General features: G+C 51.9%; 1 protein-coding gene across 1 annotated transcript in view; it reads left to right on the top strand.

Annotated features, from left to right (window-relative positions):
* LOC119113430 (patched domain-containing protein 3-like) overlaps window positions 1-7,104 on the top strand; it is a 7,887-nt gene extending 783 nt beyond the window's left edge. The window contains 6 exon segments of the mRNA XM_037237743.1: window positions 555-793; window positions 2,991-3,203; window positions 3,499-3,723; window positions 3,725-3,925; window positions 3,927-3,970; window positions 7,065-7,104. Of these exon segments, the coding sequence (XP_037093638.1) occupies window positions 555-793; window positions 2,991-3,203; window positions 3,499-3,723; window positions 3,725-3,925; window positions 3,927-3,970; window positions 7,065-7,104 (962 nt within the window).
* Window positions 7,105-17,928: the final 10,824 nt, after the last annotated feature.

The raw sequence follows: 17,928 nt of genomic DNA, 5'->3' as shown, positions 1-17,928 counted from the left end.
CTATGGCGAGGAACTAGAGAGAGGAGTCGGTCTGGGCAAACCGCTGAAAGGTCGTATGAAGGTGAAACAATGCGTGTTTTGGTGCCTTCAGCCGTCGGCATACGATGACTGCATACATGTGGCACGTGCAGCTGATTGTCACCTACAAAAGCAAAGCCTAAAGAAACCAGTGAATAAATTAGTGAACACACGGCATCCAGTTTTAGCTGGGGGAGGGGGCCGAAGGTCTGAAATCAACAGGTTAAATGCATCAAGAAGCTCTTTCCCAGGACGGTGGCAAACGTCACGGCGAGTTGGAGAGAGCAGTTGCAGTTGCAGTTGGAGAGAGCAGTTGTTGCTGAGTTGGAGAGAGCAGTTGTTGCTGAGTTGGAGAGCGCAGTCACTGGCAGTCTTTGACTCTGCTACCACAAGTGCTGTGCTTGTTCCTCTACGCCTGTAACTGCGAGGGTTGTAACGCTCAACGTCCCTAGTAGAGCTGAGGCCAGTGGCATTCTCCAGCGGAGGGTGTCGAACCCGGCTCTCGCAGACCACAACCCAGCGCGTTATCCCCGCAGCAACTCACGCTTTCCCTCGGGCGCAGGTCATCGTGGAAGGCCGGCTCAACTACTCGGACCCGAAGGTGCAGCAGGAGGTGGAGACGCTGCTGCAGAAACTGGAGTCGAGCCGCTTCGTGGCCGACAAGTTCTACACGGACTCGTGGCTGCGTGACTGGACGGGGACGCTGGAGTGGGGTGGCGACGTGCTGGAGGTGGACCTCTCTACATACGAGAAGTGGACGGAAAGCCTCAAGAGGGTGGGTGGCCGAGGCGTGGGTTGGTGACTCACTGGCGCAGAGGCTAAGCAAATGAAGAGCGATTGAGATGAGATGGATGCCCCCATAACAGCTTTTATTCAACTAAACGCGTATTAAACCTGTCCCCTGTGAACAACGCTCACTTCAGTGACTTTTCACACCATATCTGATCAGCGCGCTCCACCCGCAGCCAATTCTGTAGGAAGTGGGTGCAATCGTGATAACGGATTAAAGCAGAATGCTGTAGACAGGGGATGCGCATGAATTTTGAATTTAAGCAGAATAGCATCAGGTTATTGGATCGTAATGGGAAATCAATCCGAGGCGATTTTGGTAGGAATAGTTTGCTCTGCCACTAAACCCGTACGCCTACCTGCGGTTTCGAACTGTTACGAATTATTAGTTAGGAGGTTAGTCAAAGGATGCCATAGGGAGGGGGGGGGGGGGTGGGGAGTACCAGTTGGCGGTTGGGTGCAACCGCACCATGGGGGTCAGTTTTGCCCCGCCCTGATATTAAAATGTGAGAGCTTCACACACCAAATTCACTTTTGAGATCCATACCTTATGACCTTAAGATTGAGTAAGGTCAAGCAAAGTCAAACTTCAGAGCGACGTCTGAAGTGTCTCAGACCTTTCCATGCAACCCGGGGGGTATTTTGTGCATAGATACCTCCACTAAGGAAAAGGTCACTGTTCTTCACTTCAAGCAAGTGACATTATTTTGGGGGAAAGGTCACGTTGAGCAGAAACCTAAGTGATAGTTTTAATTTTTGAATTAGCAGGCACTCGGGAGGGGGCGCCAATTTTACCCTTAAAGTATTTTTCCAGAGCAACTTAAATCGAAGATGCAAAGTCGCGCCGAGCTTTGTACACCTATAGACAATTGGATATTCAATATTTTGGTATAAGTATGGATGTACCTTGTAAGGTTCCCTTACCTACCTTGTAAGGTTACCTTACAAGGTACAAGGTACCTTTCTTTTCTACTTTGACCTATCGACAGGCCAAAGTCAGGCCAATCTGGTTTTTGTTTCTTGGGCAAAAAAGTTTTTTAACAGGTTTTGGAAAACTGATGAATTTTCTTTATGGAGTAGTTTTTGCAATCCTTTCAATGTATTGATCATAGGGGCGTCAATAGACATCTTATATTGACTTCATTAAAGTCAGAGGAAGTCACTGACCTAGAATTACCCTGATTATTTTTATGTTCTTTTAGGATCATACCGCCTAGCATAGCTATTGACTCATATTTAACTAAAAAATTAAAACAATGGCATATGTTTTTGATCACCGTGACTATCTGAAGGTGTAGTAAAATCACTGACCAGAGATGGATACCAGTGACCTTTTGCTTAGAAGAGGTATTTAATTAAAAGATGGTTGCATGAGAAGATCTGAGGCACTTCGGACACCGATTTGGGGTTCGACATTGTGTGGCCTTATTTGACCTAAAGGTCATGATCTAGGGACCTGAGAAGCTGACACAAGTAAACTCATGTATAGTCCTACCTGCTCTGTGAATTTGGTGTGTCTAACTCTTTTGATTTTGTAGATATCAGGCTGACGTCAAACTGACCCCCACCCGGGCGCATTGCATTCAGCCGGCTGCTCTGGCACGTGTTAAAAAACTGCGAGTAAAATATGTTGGATGTGAAGGTAACTATGGCCTCAGCAGGTGATCAGCTAGCAACCTCCTTACATCAAATCGCCGCTGATTGGAGGCACTGCGATTCATAACACATGATTCCCTTTAATGCTTTAGTGCACGCCGATGAGTTGGTCAAAGTCACGGAATATGTGTAACTGAAAGGACACGTAAGTCTGGTGATTCACGATTGCTTGAATATTTTGGGATGGTGAGCTACGTCTGCAGTCAACCGTTGCACGAGCAACCCACCGAAAAGAGTTCATGGGGACTGACTGCCTGCGCCGCTACCGCGTCCACTTCCGCTGACCAAAGTAGTCGTTGTCCGAGTCTGTCCCCGTTTGACCCCTTCCCTCCACTAAGGCATCCCCTGGGACCGCCTCTGCCCACCTTTTCCAATCGTGTCACTCACCTGATTCTCCACTACCCACATTCCGCCTACCGACCCGGTGTCCAATCAATATCTCTCCTCCTGCAATCCCCTGCTCCCCCCCCCCCCCCGATTGCCACTCCTGTACCCGCCCCTGCTGACGCTGCCGCTCTCCTTCGTAGGTGATGCTGAGCGGGCCAGGGGGCACGCCCCAGCTGGACGTGGCGTTTGACGAGACGGGCCGGCACATCGTTGCCTCCCGCTTCATCATCCAGATCAAGGATGTCCAAGGCGAGACGGAGAGCAGCCTGATGATGGAGGAGCTCCGGACTATCTGTGACCAGTCTCCGCTCGAAGCCGAAGTCTTCGATCCTCGTTTCATCTTCTTTGATCAGGTGAGGTTTCGGTGGAGCAGGATAAACAATGCTGGCACGAAAGATGCGGCTACGTTTTAAACGGAAATTTTGGGACGTTTGTTCACAAATGACCTGCGAATGTCGACAGTTCCTGGCACTAGCGTGAGTCATCATCTGTTCCCACATGTCCCTGTGCGGCTGTCGTGGTACTTTTGCATAGAGCATGGCTTGTTAGTCAATTTTATGTCCAGTTCTTCCATCCCCTACGTGTCAGTAATGAAGCACCATGCTTCAGCACGCCAGCTGACCACTGCGTTTCTGTATTTGTTCTCAGTACACCTACGTAAGAAGCATCACCATACAGTCCACAGGCATTGCTGCCATCATCATGTGCATCATCTCGCTCATCTTCATCCCCAACCCGATCTGCTCGCTGTGGGTGGCATTCAGCATCCTCAGCATCGAGATCGGCGTCATCGGCTACATGTCGTTGTGGGGCGTGAATCTGGACAGCATCTCCATGATCAATCTCATCATGTGCATTGGCTTCTCGGTGGATTTTCTCCGCGCACATCAGTTACGCATACATGTCAGCGCACGGCAAGTCAGCCGACAAGAGAGTGGAGGAGAGTCTGTACGCCCTGGGACTGCCGATTCTACTAGGGGGCCTCTCCACAATAGCCGGCGTGAGCACGCTCTGTCTCGCGCCTTCCTACATCTTTGAGGTCTTTTTCAAGACCATCTTCCTCGTGATCACGTTCGGGCCTGATGCACGGCCTGTTCCTGCTGCCCGTGATGCTCTCACTGTGCGGGCCGGGCAGCACCCTCTGCGGCTTCCGCAAACGGGAGCGTGACTCGGCCGAGAGCGCCAGCTCCGCCGACCCACCGACCTACCTCGGCCCGCCGTCGCTGCTCGCCACCGGCAGCGACAAGTATCCAAACCCTCCGCTGGCCGTCGCGGTCACGCCGACCGCGGCCGACCCGCCGCCGTCCCGCCGCCGTCGCCTCCGGCCTGCGGCGTGACCCAGGCCGAGCTGCTGGCGCGGACCCTCGGTCTGGGCGGCTCCGGTGACGACACGAGCAGCGCCGGCAGCGCGTGCATCCCGCGCGCTCGTCTGGCGCGCCGCGCGCGCTCGCCACGCGAGCCGGGCGCGCTCGGTGTGTACAGCAACGAGGGCTACAGCAGTGACAGTGAAGCAGTGAGCAGCGAGTCTGGGGTCGAGCAGACCGCTAGTGGTACGTCCACCGCCGAGCTGGCGGACAGTGACAGCACCAGGACGGGCGCCTAGTGAGCGCCAGTCCTTGGCTCCGGACACGGACGGAACGCCAAGGCTGAGCTCCGGACACGGACGGAACGCCGAGGCTGAGCTCCGGACACGGACGGAACGCCGAGGCTGGGCTCCGGACACGGACGGAACGCCGAGGCTGGGCTCCGGACACGGACGGAACGCCAAGGCTGAGCTCCGGACACGGACGGAACGCCGAGGCTGGGCTCCGGACACGGACGGAACGCCGACCCAGCACTTTGGACGGGTCTCGACTTTGGCCGCGAGCAAAGCGCGGTGTGCAACTTTGGACGCCCGGGCGGGGGCTGGACTCCGGACGGGTCTCTGCTGGATTCCGGTCGGGCTTGGCTAGAGTCCGGACGGGTCTTGGTGGGACTCCGGTCGGGTCTTGACAGGACTCCGAACGGGCCTTAGCTGGACTCCGGACGGGACTCGGACGCTCCTCCCGGCTCAGACCCGCTCCGTCCAGCTGCTGGCGAACGGCCGAGTCCGGCTCCCTGGACTCCTGTCCGGAGTCAGCAATGGACTGGGTCTGGCTCCGGCTCGCGGGCTAAGCCCAACAGGAGACACGGATTGGGCTCCGGAGAAATTCCGACGCGGCATGGGTGACGCGGGAGTGACGATATACCAGGTCGGCTGAGGCTTCTGCGAAGGGCCGTCGTCCGAGGCTTGTCCACTCCCACGCCGCCCGCGCGGAAGAACGGGGAGCGTTCACCCGAGGCCGCATCCCCCGTCGACATGTCCAGCTACGGCCATGCCGTGTGCGTTCATCGCCATCGTTTCATCATCTACTGGCATCAGTGTGTGATGCTCGTGTTGCTGCCTTATCCCGTTGAACACCAAAGACATTCGGCAGCGACGTGGTGCTCTCCCGCGGGACCACACTTCAGTTGTGAGCGAATTCGTAGTGGAAAGATGGACCTTGCGTACTGTCTCCGGTAGTCGGTGGCATGAGGTCAATGCAAACATAAGTTCAGTGAAGTGAGCATGGTGAGCAGCACGATCATGCCGGCTCCGACAGCCATTGCGGCCTGGTCTTCCAGTGTTAGCATTCCGTCGCTTTGATGCCGCCATGCGTATACTAGTCTTTTCAAATTAAAGCGACTGATGTGTGAGCATGGGCTGCATATTTCAAAACCATCGCATTCATTTTGTTTAGCTTGTACGCCACTGCATCTTGCACGAACTTATGCGCAAGCTTGTTTTCTTGGAGTTGATGGCTCAAGAGATAGTTCGTAATGTCGTGATAATCAGCGTTCGGTTAGGGCCCAGCAGCGAGTCTGAATTGCCTTGCAGCTGTTGTTGTAGCTGTCTTGTGGAGTGTCTGTCTGTGTCTGTGGAGTGTCTGTATCTGTGTCTGTGGTGTCTGTCTGTGTCTGTGGTCTGTGTGTCTGTAGAGTGTCCAGTGTCTGTGTGTCTGTCTGTCTGTGTCTGTGTGTCTGTCTGTCTGTGTGTCTGTGGAGTGTCCAGTGTCTTCCAGTGTCTGTGGAGTGTCTGTCTGTTGTAGCTGTCTTGTGTAGCTGTCTTGTGGACTCCCGCGAGTCTTGCTTGTTGTAGCTGCTTGCACCTGTTGAGTTTTGAGTATCCTGTCACGGTTGCGTGAGCTTGTAGAATGCTGTTCGTTTTACATGAAGGCTGCGCACTGCCAAACTCCTCACCGTGGCAGCTGCTGAGAATGTGCAATGGCGGGATGTAGCCAGCGCCGAGGAGCCATGGGTAGCTGGCCAAGGCCGACAGAACAGAACCAGCTACCTGCCATCCCGTATGCCATGCTGAGGCCACGATTCCGCATGCACGAAGCGTCTCCACGACGAAAGGGATGCGAGGAGCCCGAATGAAGGGCTCAGGGTTACGTGAACGACATGTGGATGCGCTATCGGGTGGCAACAGAGTGGCAACAGGGTGCTGGTGACTTTTTAGGAGGATTTCCGGCGGCTGGTGTGATGTTCGCGTGTTCGGAGCTGTCGGGTCCTAGGTCCCAGGTCCGGGCCCTCACCAGTCCCAGAGGAGGTCGGCTTGTCCTGATGTCGCGGTGCTTTCATTCATGTCGTTTCTGAAGAACATTTAAGCTTTGTATTTTACCTCATAGTTAGTCCATTTCGTTCAGAAGAGCACTAGCGAAATGGAACGACGCGTGTGCCTTGTGCGTTGTAGTAAACCGTTAATACACCTTTCATATATGAGTTTCTGACCTTGATATCGTCTAAGCTCACAACGCGTACGCGTGGCATGAGTTTGTCTTAATCATGCAGTGCCCAGCTGAACTAGACAGCCACCCGCCGGGAAGTCTAGCAGTGGCACATCTCACAATCGTGCGGTGTTAGCCGGCGAAAATGCTTTTAACTGTTAAAACACATATGCATCCAGCAGGATGGGAGTAGTCGGCTGCAATTGCTCAAGGCGCGATAATCACTCTCACTCCTAATAGCGTATTCTTGTGGAACACCATGAGGATATCTTTCCCAAATCCGGCAAAGGTCAGTGCATTGGTAGCATACACAACTCGCCGCTGTAAGAAGTAGTTTTAAAGGCACTAACACTGGCTTTTGGCGTTGGCGCGTTCCCTGTGGGGGGGGGGGGGCGGTGCCATTGTTCGCCGGGATACGGCGAAAAGATTTTACTCCCTTCTGCATAGGGAAATAGTAAGACTTTGATGACATTCCGATAAGGGCGAATCGTAATCTGATTGCGCTGCCAATGGCCCCCATACGTGCCCTGTCAGGAAGGGCTAAAATGTCGACATTGTAAAGGAAGAGTTTTGGATCCGCTGCGTCATAGTCCGGCGCTCCCCCCCCCCCCCCTTCCCCCTTCTCATGAGTGCCCGTTTAAGCCAGAAGCAGCCTTGATGTTGAATAAGCCACTTATCTGATCATCATATATCACATCATTATAACGATACTCATCCATCAAAACGTATGCTGCATGATTTTGTTTTCACTTTACTAAGAGTGATAAGTAACAGTGTGCTGAAATGGCGCTGGTGAGTTTTGACCCGTTGGCCACTCCGTTGGTTACCAAGTGCTTTAGTAGCGTATTTAGAGCTGCACTTGTTTACCTGTGTTTGAGACGTTTATTGGACACTTAAAGGGGGACCCAACATGAGCCAAATGGATATGGCCCCTGAAAAGGAACTGGAAAACAGCTGACTACGCATGGATTTTGACATATTTTAGGGCAGTCGGCACTTAAATAGAATAAAGCCTGTGCGGATTGGCTCTATTAGTGCATTAAAAGGCTTGACTTTCATGACAGTTCATCAAGAAAAGGTATTTGCAAATGCAACGTTGGTGTGATAGTTCAGAAATAATATCATTTGTAAATTGCCTCGCTTTGAGCCTGTTCAGGCCAGGCCATTCCAGTCGGGGAAATCTAAAAAGCTTGAAATGACTTACGCTTCCAATGTTTTTGACCAGTACGCTGCAAAAACTGCAACAATTGCAACAATTGAAAGCGGATGCCAATTGCAGTGGACACGGGTTGGGGCCTGTGTGGTCGTTCATCGCTCCGTGCCTCTTGGTACCCGCGGCAGCAAATGGCACCCGGTGCTATTTGCATGATTTATGGCACTGTCCAGTGCCAAGAGGATTACCGCGTGGCAAGGGCCAGGCAGGCTAAGGCCGACCAGTGGCTCGTGGACGTGTCAGACGACCTGCCATTTGCCCGCACCGTGCAGTCGGTTTCACGCCTTATTGGCTCCCATGGCCGATCTGACTCATGGCTGAGTCCTTAAGAACAATAAAGAGGGGGATTCACGGCCTTCCTACATCGGACCACACTTTCGTCAGCGTGGTCGCCTGTCCTGTCCTCGTGGAATGGAGCTGGCTTTGTGGTGCTGCGGCGGGGTGTTATCCATATTTCCGAGAGATCTCCGGGGACAGGTCCGGTGAGGCATCAGGTTGTTGGGTACATTCGATCAACATTATCGGCTCAGCTCCCCCCCCAAAGTGACACCCCTGTGACTTTGAAACTCACACCCCTGGCTCTCAGCCTGACGGAAGGGATGCCCCAGACCGTCGCATAACAGACACAGGCCATTAGCACGGTTGTACATCACGCACAAACGTTATGCGGAAGCCAATCGGCGGAGACGACCACGACCGCTGAGCGTCCGGTCTGAGGCTGAAGTGACAGCGCCGCGGAAGAGGTGCCCGCAAAAGACACCGCCAACCAGGCTCTTTGCCATCTTAGATTACCAACCCTAACTATGAGCTTACACCAGGCAAACTCCGGATGAGGCGGCAGGTCACTGACCTTGCTCCGATCGAGGTCACCGGATGCGACGGCGCCGTTCACAGGTGATGCCTGTCAACCACCACCCGCCTTCGGAATGCAGGGCTGAGCAGCTATATGGACATCGGATGTTCTGAGAGAGCGGAAGCCTGAAGGAGGCGTAACATTGATAGCGCACTGAACAAAATGTGGAACATGCTGACCAATGATTGCCACAGGATACTGAAAAGTTGAACATTAAAGTCGTCAGGACTTGAGCCGTATATCGACAAGATCAGAATGCCTGCGTTAGGTCAAATGTACTTCAATTCGTTATCTGCACCCAAGGCGGTATCCGTTGTTATTAAGAGCGCAGTGATGTGACTGCAAGAAAGATTTTTGGATGGCAAGACGAGCATTGAACAACGATACTTGGGTACTTTTCAAAATACACATGTTAACTTGCCTGAGACCGTTGATGCATAAATGGAAGAGCTAAAGTTGTGCGAAACATTGCGTAATACAGGAGGGTAGTTTCCTGTTCAGTTGGGGCTTCAGCTCCCCCCCCCCCCTCTCCTCATCCCTTTTTGAGAAGTGACGTATTTTGCAGGTAAGTTTAACAAATTCGGTAGCTCTCACCCTAACTTGCAATGTTTTACCTTCGGCACAAGTACTTCTGCAATAAGAATCCTGACTTCGTGGAGCGCACATAACAATCGTGTATTTCTCCTGACACTCGCATCCAGAATAAATGAAGACAGCAGCGCGTTTACACACTCAACAGAACATCCATCAGTGGACAACGACCAACCGACGCTGCAGCGCCCTGTGTACTATCCAAGCTGGAGGCTAGACTGATTCGCATTCAATTACGAGCGCACATCCTCCCACGCTGGTACCATTAAACACCACTTCTGCACATATTTCACGGCGTAATAACATTTTCACCGCCGCCATTGGTCAGGAGCCAATGAGGGCTTAAAATGGAAGTCCCATGTCAGGGGATGGTGAAATTCGCACGGCAGAGGACACGACACCGTTAGTTGTAAATCAGGCCGCCCTCGTAGTCATAGTAACCATGTGCCTGATAACCCGACTCATAGTCAAGGTACCCTCCGTACTCAGGAACGTAGTAATCCTCACAGAGCCCGACTGGCGAGCAATACTGGCCATATGGCAGGCAGTTATGATCTTCCTCGCACTGCACGCACACGTAATTCATGCAGAGGCCAGTGTAACACATGCCGTGGCGGTGACAGGCCCCGCCCAGCGACACTAGCGGCACACAGCGGCGGCCCGGATAACTACAGAAGAAGTCGCCCACGCAGTCCGAGTCTCTCTTGCAGTCGACGCAGCGGTGGTTGACGCACACGGTGCTGGCGCAGACCAGGCCCAGCACGCACGGCGTGCCCCGGGGATTGGAGCGCAGCGCACGTGGCAAGATTGGTCTCTGAAACACGTGGCAAGCCGCGCTCTCAGGAAGCGGTGGGTATCTGCGACACCTCGCCAGGCCTGGGCTGACAGTGGCGAACTAGGAATAAGGCGGACAAATGGCGTGTAACAAGCCAGTGAATGGCGCGAAAAAAGCCATTGGATGTTGCGCAACAAGTCAGTGAATGGCGCGCTCTAAGCCTTTAAATGAAGTATTTAAAACGATAGGTACGAATTTTGAGACAATTGTCTTTACAATCGCAGTTAGGTGTACCTAAGATAGAGATGATATAGAAAGTAACAGGGGCGTAGTGCGCACAGTAGGTTGGAATGGGTTGGACAGTGAGAAATGTGGAATCTTGACCCGAAAATACGCCTACAAAACGGTTCCACGGACCGTCTCCGGAGTTGATCAGCTTTCTTCTCAAAGTCTGGGTAACGGACTGGAATCCAAGTTAGTGCTAGGATCTGAAGCGCTTCCCGAAACTGGATGAGAAAATACAACCCTGGTGAGTAGAAAGGTGTGCTAATTTTGTAGCCAAAAAGATGCAACAATCCATTGAGCGTGGGTGAAGTTCATGACCTATGACACTTAAACGGGCTGTTTACCATTTGTATGGGGTTTGAACTGAGATAACCATTTTCAAGGCCATTCATTCCCCGCAGCCCACAGTCATCCACTTTGAAGACTTCAAATCCTCTCGTTTCGTTCCTCAGTTTCGAAGGTATGCAGAGATGCATAGCGTCATAGAGACGCCACATGAGTCCTGCTTTAAAGGAAATGTTTCAAGTTTGAAAATGCTGAAGAAGGCATCGGGAATGAAGACCGCTCTAAACAACACAAGTTCTCCGTGGAGTAAATATGTTCCCTCACTGGTCATGGTTTGATTTCGTCCTCGTATCTTGCAGAGCATTGACTGAGAGCCAATGGGTGGCCGTTATGTCCAGAATTTGTGGCCACAAACTCCAGATATAAACGACTTAATGATATCTTTCTTGGCATTAATTGCCGCACGGATAGTGAAATAGCAGGATACAAATTACGCCATTACGGCGTCATTGATGCCTGGGTGGCCTGGAAATAGCCTCTCCGTATTATTCTGTACATCTTCGCGGGCATGTACATTAGAAACTGGAAGGGTTTAGGCGTTCAGGGGTGTGAGCTGCACCAAATGATCTTCAAGATGGCTACTTCAGTTCAAAACACCATACTAATGTGGAGCACTCCCTTTAATGGCTGCATTGTGTTCAAGAAAAACACCACCATTGATTTATTCATGTTTGGGGTATGTCGGCACGAATCGCCGCATCTACAGGCAGAATTTGGCTTTTAAGCAGCTGAACATGATAAAGGCAAGATCCATGATGAACTGCGTTCTCTGGTACATCATGCAGGCGATCTTTCGAGTTATTACGGACATGAGACTGGGAATCGAATAACTCAAAAATAGTGCCGTAGCCGAGAATGCAAATGCAAGTAAAAATTTAAAATTGCGAACACATGTGCAAGAAAAGCGCGAGAATGGCCAAAGCTCACGCCCATAGCGATCAAATCGTGAATATACGCGCATAGACCACCAACGCCATCTTTTGGCGCGTAGAAGTACCACAATTGAGTGAGTCCATTCGCTACCGTGGCAATTTGTACACGGCCAGATTGCCAGCGATTCTGACGTCAGATAAGCGTTTCATGACATGATCAAACGATGACGTATTGAGGAGTATGTTTAACAGATAGGGAAATTATGTTGTCTAGAGCAGACTTCTGCACTCCGAAACATATCGACATTAACAGGTGAGGTGTTTTGATCATACCTGCTGCCTGCCTCAAAACCTTCAAATGTGGAGCATTCCCTTCAAGAAATACGCAATACCGCAATGTGGCAAGTGCCTGCTTGTGATAGTTACCGACAAACGGGTCAAAAATCTACCTGTTTCGCACAGCTCTGTGCCAATCCGCACGCACGCACAGCCAGTGCGATTCATTCGCATGTCTCTGGCACGTCATGCTCACGGAACGCGGAGCTTCGTTGCAAAACCTAGTAGTCCTGAACGTCACTCCAGACTTCTGCACGGAACCGTTGACACCACAGCTTACCGTGAATATGGCAATATCTTCTCTGCTCGGCAGCCGCACGGCGCGACTTTGGCGATGATCAGCTGACGGTCGCTGTCCGGAGCGACGAAGCGACTGCGATTGGTCCGGGGATGATGACGTCACCACGCTCTGGAAATGATCAACCCGGTTTACAATTGTTGTCAATGTGTCGCTGGACAGACCGCGCTGGTGACAAGAAAAATGATGTAAAAGAAGTCCGAACGCTTGTTTGTTGACGGTATGCGTGTTGGCATGATTTTGAACGTTTTTATTTCAAATAGTCGCTGCTTGAAGGCACAGTTTTTGGCACTGACGGCAAAATTAGGTCAAAATTGCTTACACCAGGATATTTAATGTTTATCTCCACGGTTTGTTCTGGTGAGCCCGGCGTCTCTGGCCCCACGCTAGACGTGTAATCATTAAAAAGGCCAGAGAAACTGGTTTTACGCCTCGAAGACCAAATGCAAAACTTCCTAAATTTGTACAACATCTGACTGTCTCGGCAACGTCGGTAGATGAGTCAATATGCTATCACAAAATGCGTATGTTAAGCAGGTTGCGCAAAAAGGCGTCACCAGAACGCAGCATACACCTGATCATACACCGTAACATACACCTGATCGTTGCATTAACATCAAACATGTATTTTCGGCCTCCAAGCATTATATGTATTTTGACTTTCCCATTGTTTGTGTTTCAGTGCTGTTACGTTTTAACTCACTGTAAATGTTTCATGAACTAAGTTCGAGCATTGCAGTAAAACAAATGTATTAGAATCGGCCGTGTAAAAACACTAAATGTGTATAAGTTAACACATTGCCGGTCAGGGTTTGTAGGGGACAACCACGGCACTGGAACCCTTTATCAACCAATTAACCCCATTGACCAGCCAGCCAACCAATCAACCAATCAATCAATCAATCAACAAACCAGTCAGCCAGCCAGCTTGTCAGCCAACCAGCCAGCGAAGGACCTTCGAGGTTCTTTCCGTGGTAGCATGTGAACAAAAAGCTGACTTCACTTAAAGTTTGTGATGCGGTGACAATACCGTGTCCTTCCATCCCGCATTTTCTATCTACGGTTCTCGCAAAAAGATGGATCAGTCAGAGAACGCGTCGGCCAGCCTCGTCAGACCGAGCTTTTTGTGCGGCACCGGAGTAGGCGACACATTCCACTGTTAGCGCTGTGCAGACGAGGGAAACCAGTACAGGCGGCGGGACGCTGAGCACCAAATCTGTTCCATGAAGTGAGTCCGGCGGCTTACGCATAGGACTTGGCGCAGCGTACTTACCACAAGCACGAACACAGCGACGCAGCACGCACCGTAGGTCATGGTGCCCTCAGCACGTGCCGTCAGCAAGCAGTGGGGTCAGAGTCAGAGCTGCCGCTTAGGGCGTTTCAATCGCCAACTGGACCTGAAGCTCACTGCACTCTTGTTCAGCACCAGCCGTCGGTTCTGGGCCTTGAGAGGGACCGTCGTTCAAGCGCGACAGCGCCGCGCTCTCGGCCCGGTCGTCGGCGCGGGAAGCCAGTCCTCCTCGCCAGAGACACTGACCGGCATTGGTCCGCCCCACGCGCTCTGGTTTGTCCTCGGGACGCTGCTCCACCGACCGGTGTCCAGCTCTCGGTCCCTGGTCTCCTCACCGGTGTCCGGTTCTCGGTCCCCGGTCTTCTCACCGGTGTCTGGCCGTCGGTCCCTGTTCTTATCACGGGTGTCTGGCCCTCGGTCCCTGGTCTTCTTACCAGCCTCCGGCCCTCAGTCCATGGTCTTATCACCGGTGTCCGGCCTTCGGTCCCTGGTCTTCTTACCGGTGTCCGGCCCTCGGTCCTTGGTCTTCTCACCGGTGTCCGGCTCTCGGTCCCTGGTCTTCTTATCGATGTCCGGCTCTTGATCCCTGGTCTTCTCACCGGTGTCCGGCCCTCGATCCCTGGTCTTCTCACCGGTGTCCGGCCCTCTGACCCTGATCCTCGGTCGGTTCCGGTCGGTCGCAGAGCGGGTCAGCGTGCGCCGAGCCTGCGCCAGCGTCGCGGGACGCGGTCTCACTCTGCAGTTCTCTCGCCCCTGCACCTGCGGGGCGCTTCCTGGTGACTGCGATATCACACGATGGGGCGGAGCGCGCCGGCGCGGCCCGTCCGACCCAGAACCCGCCGGCGAAAGTCGCGCTTGCAAGAGCGGATAGCGGATACCGAGCGCTGCTTTATTCATGAGGCGCGGCTGGGGCGATTGCAACAAGACACACGGGCTGCGCATAGCCAGCTCTCGGCTCGTGCCGGTTTAAACCGGTTTTGCTCTTCCGCCACCAATCACCTGTCTGTGTCTACTCGCCCAGCGGGGGATTCTGGTGCGCACATGATATTTTATGTGTGGAGTGGGGTATGGCGAAGACCTTATCTATCGGGTGGTACATTGTTCACCTGCTTAGGCTGTCCTATCGCTGAGCTTTTTGAACTAGAGGCGCTGGACGCCTGGCGTCACGTGAACCATGTTTCTCGGTATGTTCGGTGATGAAACTCAGTGATTAATGTCTGGAACTGGCCATGGCCATTGGCTCCGCCGCGTGTCCAAATTCGGAGGGGTATCCTGGTTTTTGGAGCGTTTCTTTTCACGCAACGTGATGAGTGCGGGTAATACTGGATGCCTGGGAATTTGAGGAAGGGAAAGGGATGAGTCCCCCGTACTTTCTGTGGTGAGGCCCGTGATCATCCACATATTTTGCATGCCACCTGTTGCAGTTAAAAGGCCCAACGTCATTCTGCAGATGTATGACCAATAGTAGCATGTGCCACCAAGGCGGACGTCCGGTGTCATTCAACAATATGCCGCCATTCAAAAACATTCACCACCACATCCGTCACACCTCGACGAGGGAGGACCTCTCACGTGTCACCCGCTCTGTTGATTCGAGCGCGCCTGCCCAGGGCCATCGCCTAACTCCGCCCATGCCCTGCCGCGGCCAGATCCGCCCCCCCCCCCCCCCCCCCTCCCAGCAGACGGCCGATTTGGCGCCGAGCTCCGCAACTCCACCCGCTGCAGGGCGCCCCGCCGAACTGATTGTCGAGGAAAGTGGGCCGCACCCCGCCGCCCAGATGTCAGTAACCCCGCGCGCATATTGCAGTTGGTGCTGGGAGTGGCCACGAGCTGCGCCTGCAGCCGCTTTGTTCGCATGCGCGGTACTCTCGTCACGACGCGAATCTAATTGCGCAGTAAATGCCGCCGCGGTATCAATTACTTTTAGATTTAGTCTCGTAACCTGCTCAGTGCATTGGCGAGGAACATCATTCGCATGGGTAAGACAGTGGTATTAGCCTTATTCCTCGGAGAAAAATCACGAGAATAAAGATAAAGTTGGGTTGATATTTCGGTAACATGCCTTTATCCTCGAGTCAGAAGTCACTTCTGCTATTGTTTCGATAAAGGCATGTTGCTGAAATATCAATCCAACTTTATCTCAAAACCATGAGCGTAGGAATGGGGGGGGGGGGCAGGCGGCCATACCCCCCCCCCCACTTTTCAAGATGGGGGCCAGCAATGTTAACTGCCCCCCACTTTTTAGATTAAGGTTGCATTTGACTTACTTTTGCACTACATTAAACATGCATGCCGATTTACCTAGTTCACCAGTCATCTCTCTTAAGATGCGCCATCCTTTCGTTTGCTCATAGGCCATTACTTTGTGTTACGGACACAAGCCCGACGTCGCACGGCCTGGAGACTGCAACGCCGGGCGTTGAGGCTGTCATTGCTATGACCTGCGAGCACGCATGTTCAACACCATATTGCGTAGTTTTCTTATTAGTTATCAGCCCTGACAGGATCTTGGGTATTTTAAGACGAACATGGGTTAGTCATGTTAATGCAAATTAGGAACCGCATTTCATCTACTATCTACAGTCAGGGAGAACCCAATATCTCTGAAGAACACAGAAAAATACGGAACTGGAGTCTATGTGACAACTATTGGACTACCTGCGGTGATCAGGGATGTTGCTGCGTCAATGACGGTTCTTGTGCTGATCCGGGGTTAACTGCGCGGGTCAGAAGGCCTCCCGTGTCAGGGATGGGAACAATGTGATATGATATATCCTCCTAATGACCTCCGGATCGACCAGGAGATCCCGCCCCGTGCCACCAGGATGATAGCCAGAAGACACTTTACGATGGGACAAAATGGCCCTTCAGCCCTTGACCGGAATCGGTAAGGTATCCCTGGTGTTCTACTCATGAGGCCCCTTGCTCGGAAGGAAGTAGGGGAGAGGCGGGAGAATTGGGACACTTTTGCAACTTCAACTTTGATGAGTCTTTGCAGAAAAGGCATGCAAGCTAGGTAGCATTGCACCATACTAATGAATAAATTGGATATTTATTTGCATCATACTTTTAAGTAAGTTTCACTTTGTGGTAGGATACGACACGCGTGGAGCAAAAACAAAGACCTTCATTTACAGGAGAATCGGGACACACGCAGGAGAATCGGGACAAACGTGAATATGAATTGGGACATACTAAGGAGCATTGGGACAACATTTCTTCTTGGCTACATGTTCTATAATTAAATTGCAAATGGTAAAATGAGTGCACTGCATTGCCACCTACTTGCGTTCAAGAGCTTGTCAATGGTCGTGGCAACGTTTCCCTCCGCTGAAAATGGTGGCATATCAGATTCATTTATCTCGTGTTAAAACTGAGACACAGCATTTTAGAACGTGAATTCAGGATATGTTTTCCACCTCCAAATAAGCATTCTGTTTTTGCCAGAAGAACCCCAACAAAGGGAAGGTATTTCTAACATAAGATCCGGCTAGTAGTAATGCCGGCAGTCTACACAACAGCCAGACGACACCGCTACACAACCTGCAGTCGTCATAATCACGTTAAATCATCACAGCCAATGCGCTACTTGCGGCACAGCGGATCACATGACTATCAACCTTGGCAATCTAGGCACATACTAGGCAACGACAACGGTCGAAAGCTTCCTACACATCGCATAATCACGTATCAGCACAGCCAATTCGATACTTGTAGCACAGCGGATCGTATGACTCACAGTCTCGGCAGTCTAAGCACAAAACAGGCAAAGCAACTGTCACAAAACTTCCTGAACATTGTACCACTCACGTTGAATCTGCAGTCAATGCGTTAATGGCAACACAGCGGATCGCATGACTAACAATATCAGCACCTATCTTAGGCACCCATTTAACAACGTACACGGTCACAAAACTTCCTACACATCGTACTAAGCACGTTAAATCAGCACAACCAGTGCGATACCCGCGACACAGCGGATCATATCGGATCATAGCGGATAAGCGGATTATCAGTCTCGGCAGACGTCACATACAAACTGTGCCTGCCAGGTTGTTGCGTCGGTACACGGCAAGCACGCCCACTTTTTGCATGTCGTACACTGGAGTCACGATTCACGGCTGAGCCTGTACTGCATCCCACAGTACAGACACGACGCTTTATCGTCAGCCTTTGGCAAGTCCTTTGCACCTCCCAGCTTTCTCTTCTTACCTTTCGTGTTAGCAGTGTTGCTCTTGGCATCGAATAGTCGTTTTGACACACGCTCGTGTCTGGCTTGCGACTTTCGGGTCTTCTTCTCCTCTTCCTCTTTTTTTCTTTCCGGCTCTGGTGTACTCTTAGCTATTATGGTCTTTCCTTTTGTCCGCCCTCGACGACTCAGCTCCACTTTGAGTCTTGCGTTAAAAGGTGGAGGGCCAGGAAGTGTATGGA

This window comes from Pollicipes pollicipes, unplaced genomic scaffold, assembly GCF_011947565.3.
Source record: "Pollicipes pollicipes isolate AB1234 unplaced genomic scaffold, Ppol_2.1 Scaffold_7262;HRSCAF=8765_pilon_pilon_pilon, whole genome shotgun sequence".
NCBI classification, from domain to species: domain Eukaryota; kingdom Metazoa; phylum Arthropoda; class Thecostraca; order Pollicipedomorpha; family Pollicipedidae; genus Pollicipes; species Pollicipes pollicipes.
This window is presented reverse-complemented; position numbering and strand designations above follow the sequence as displayed.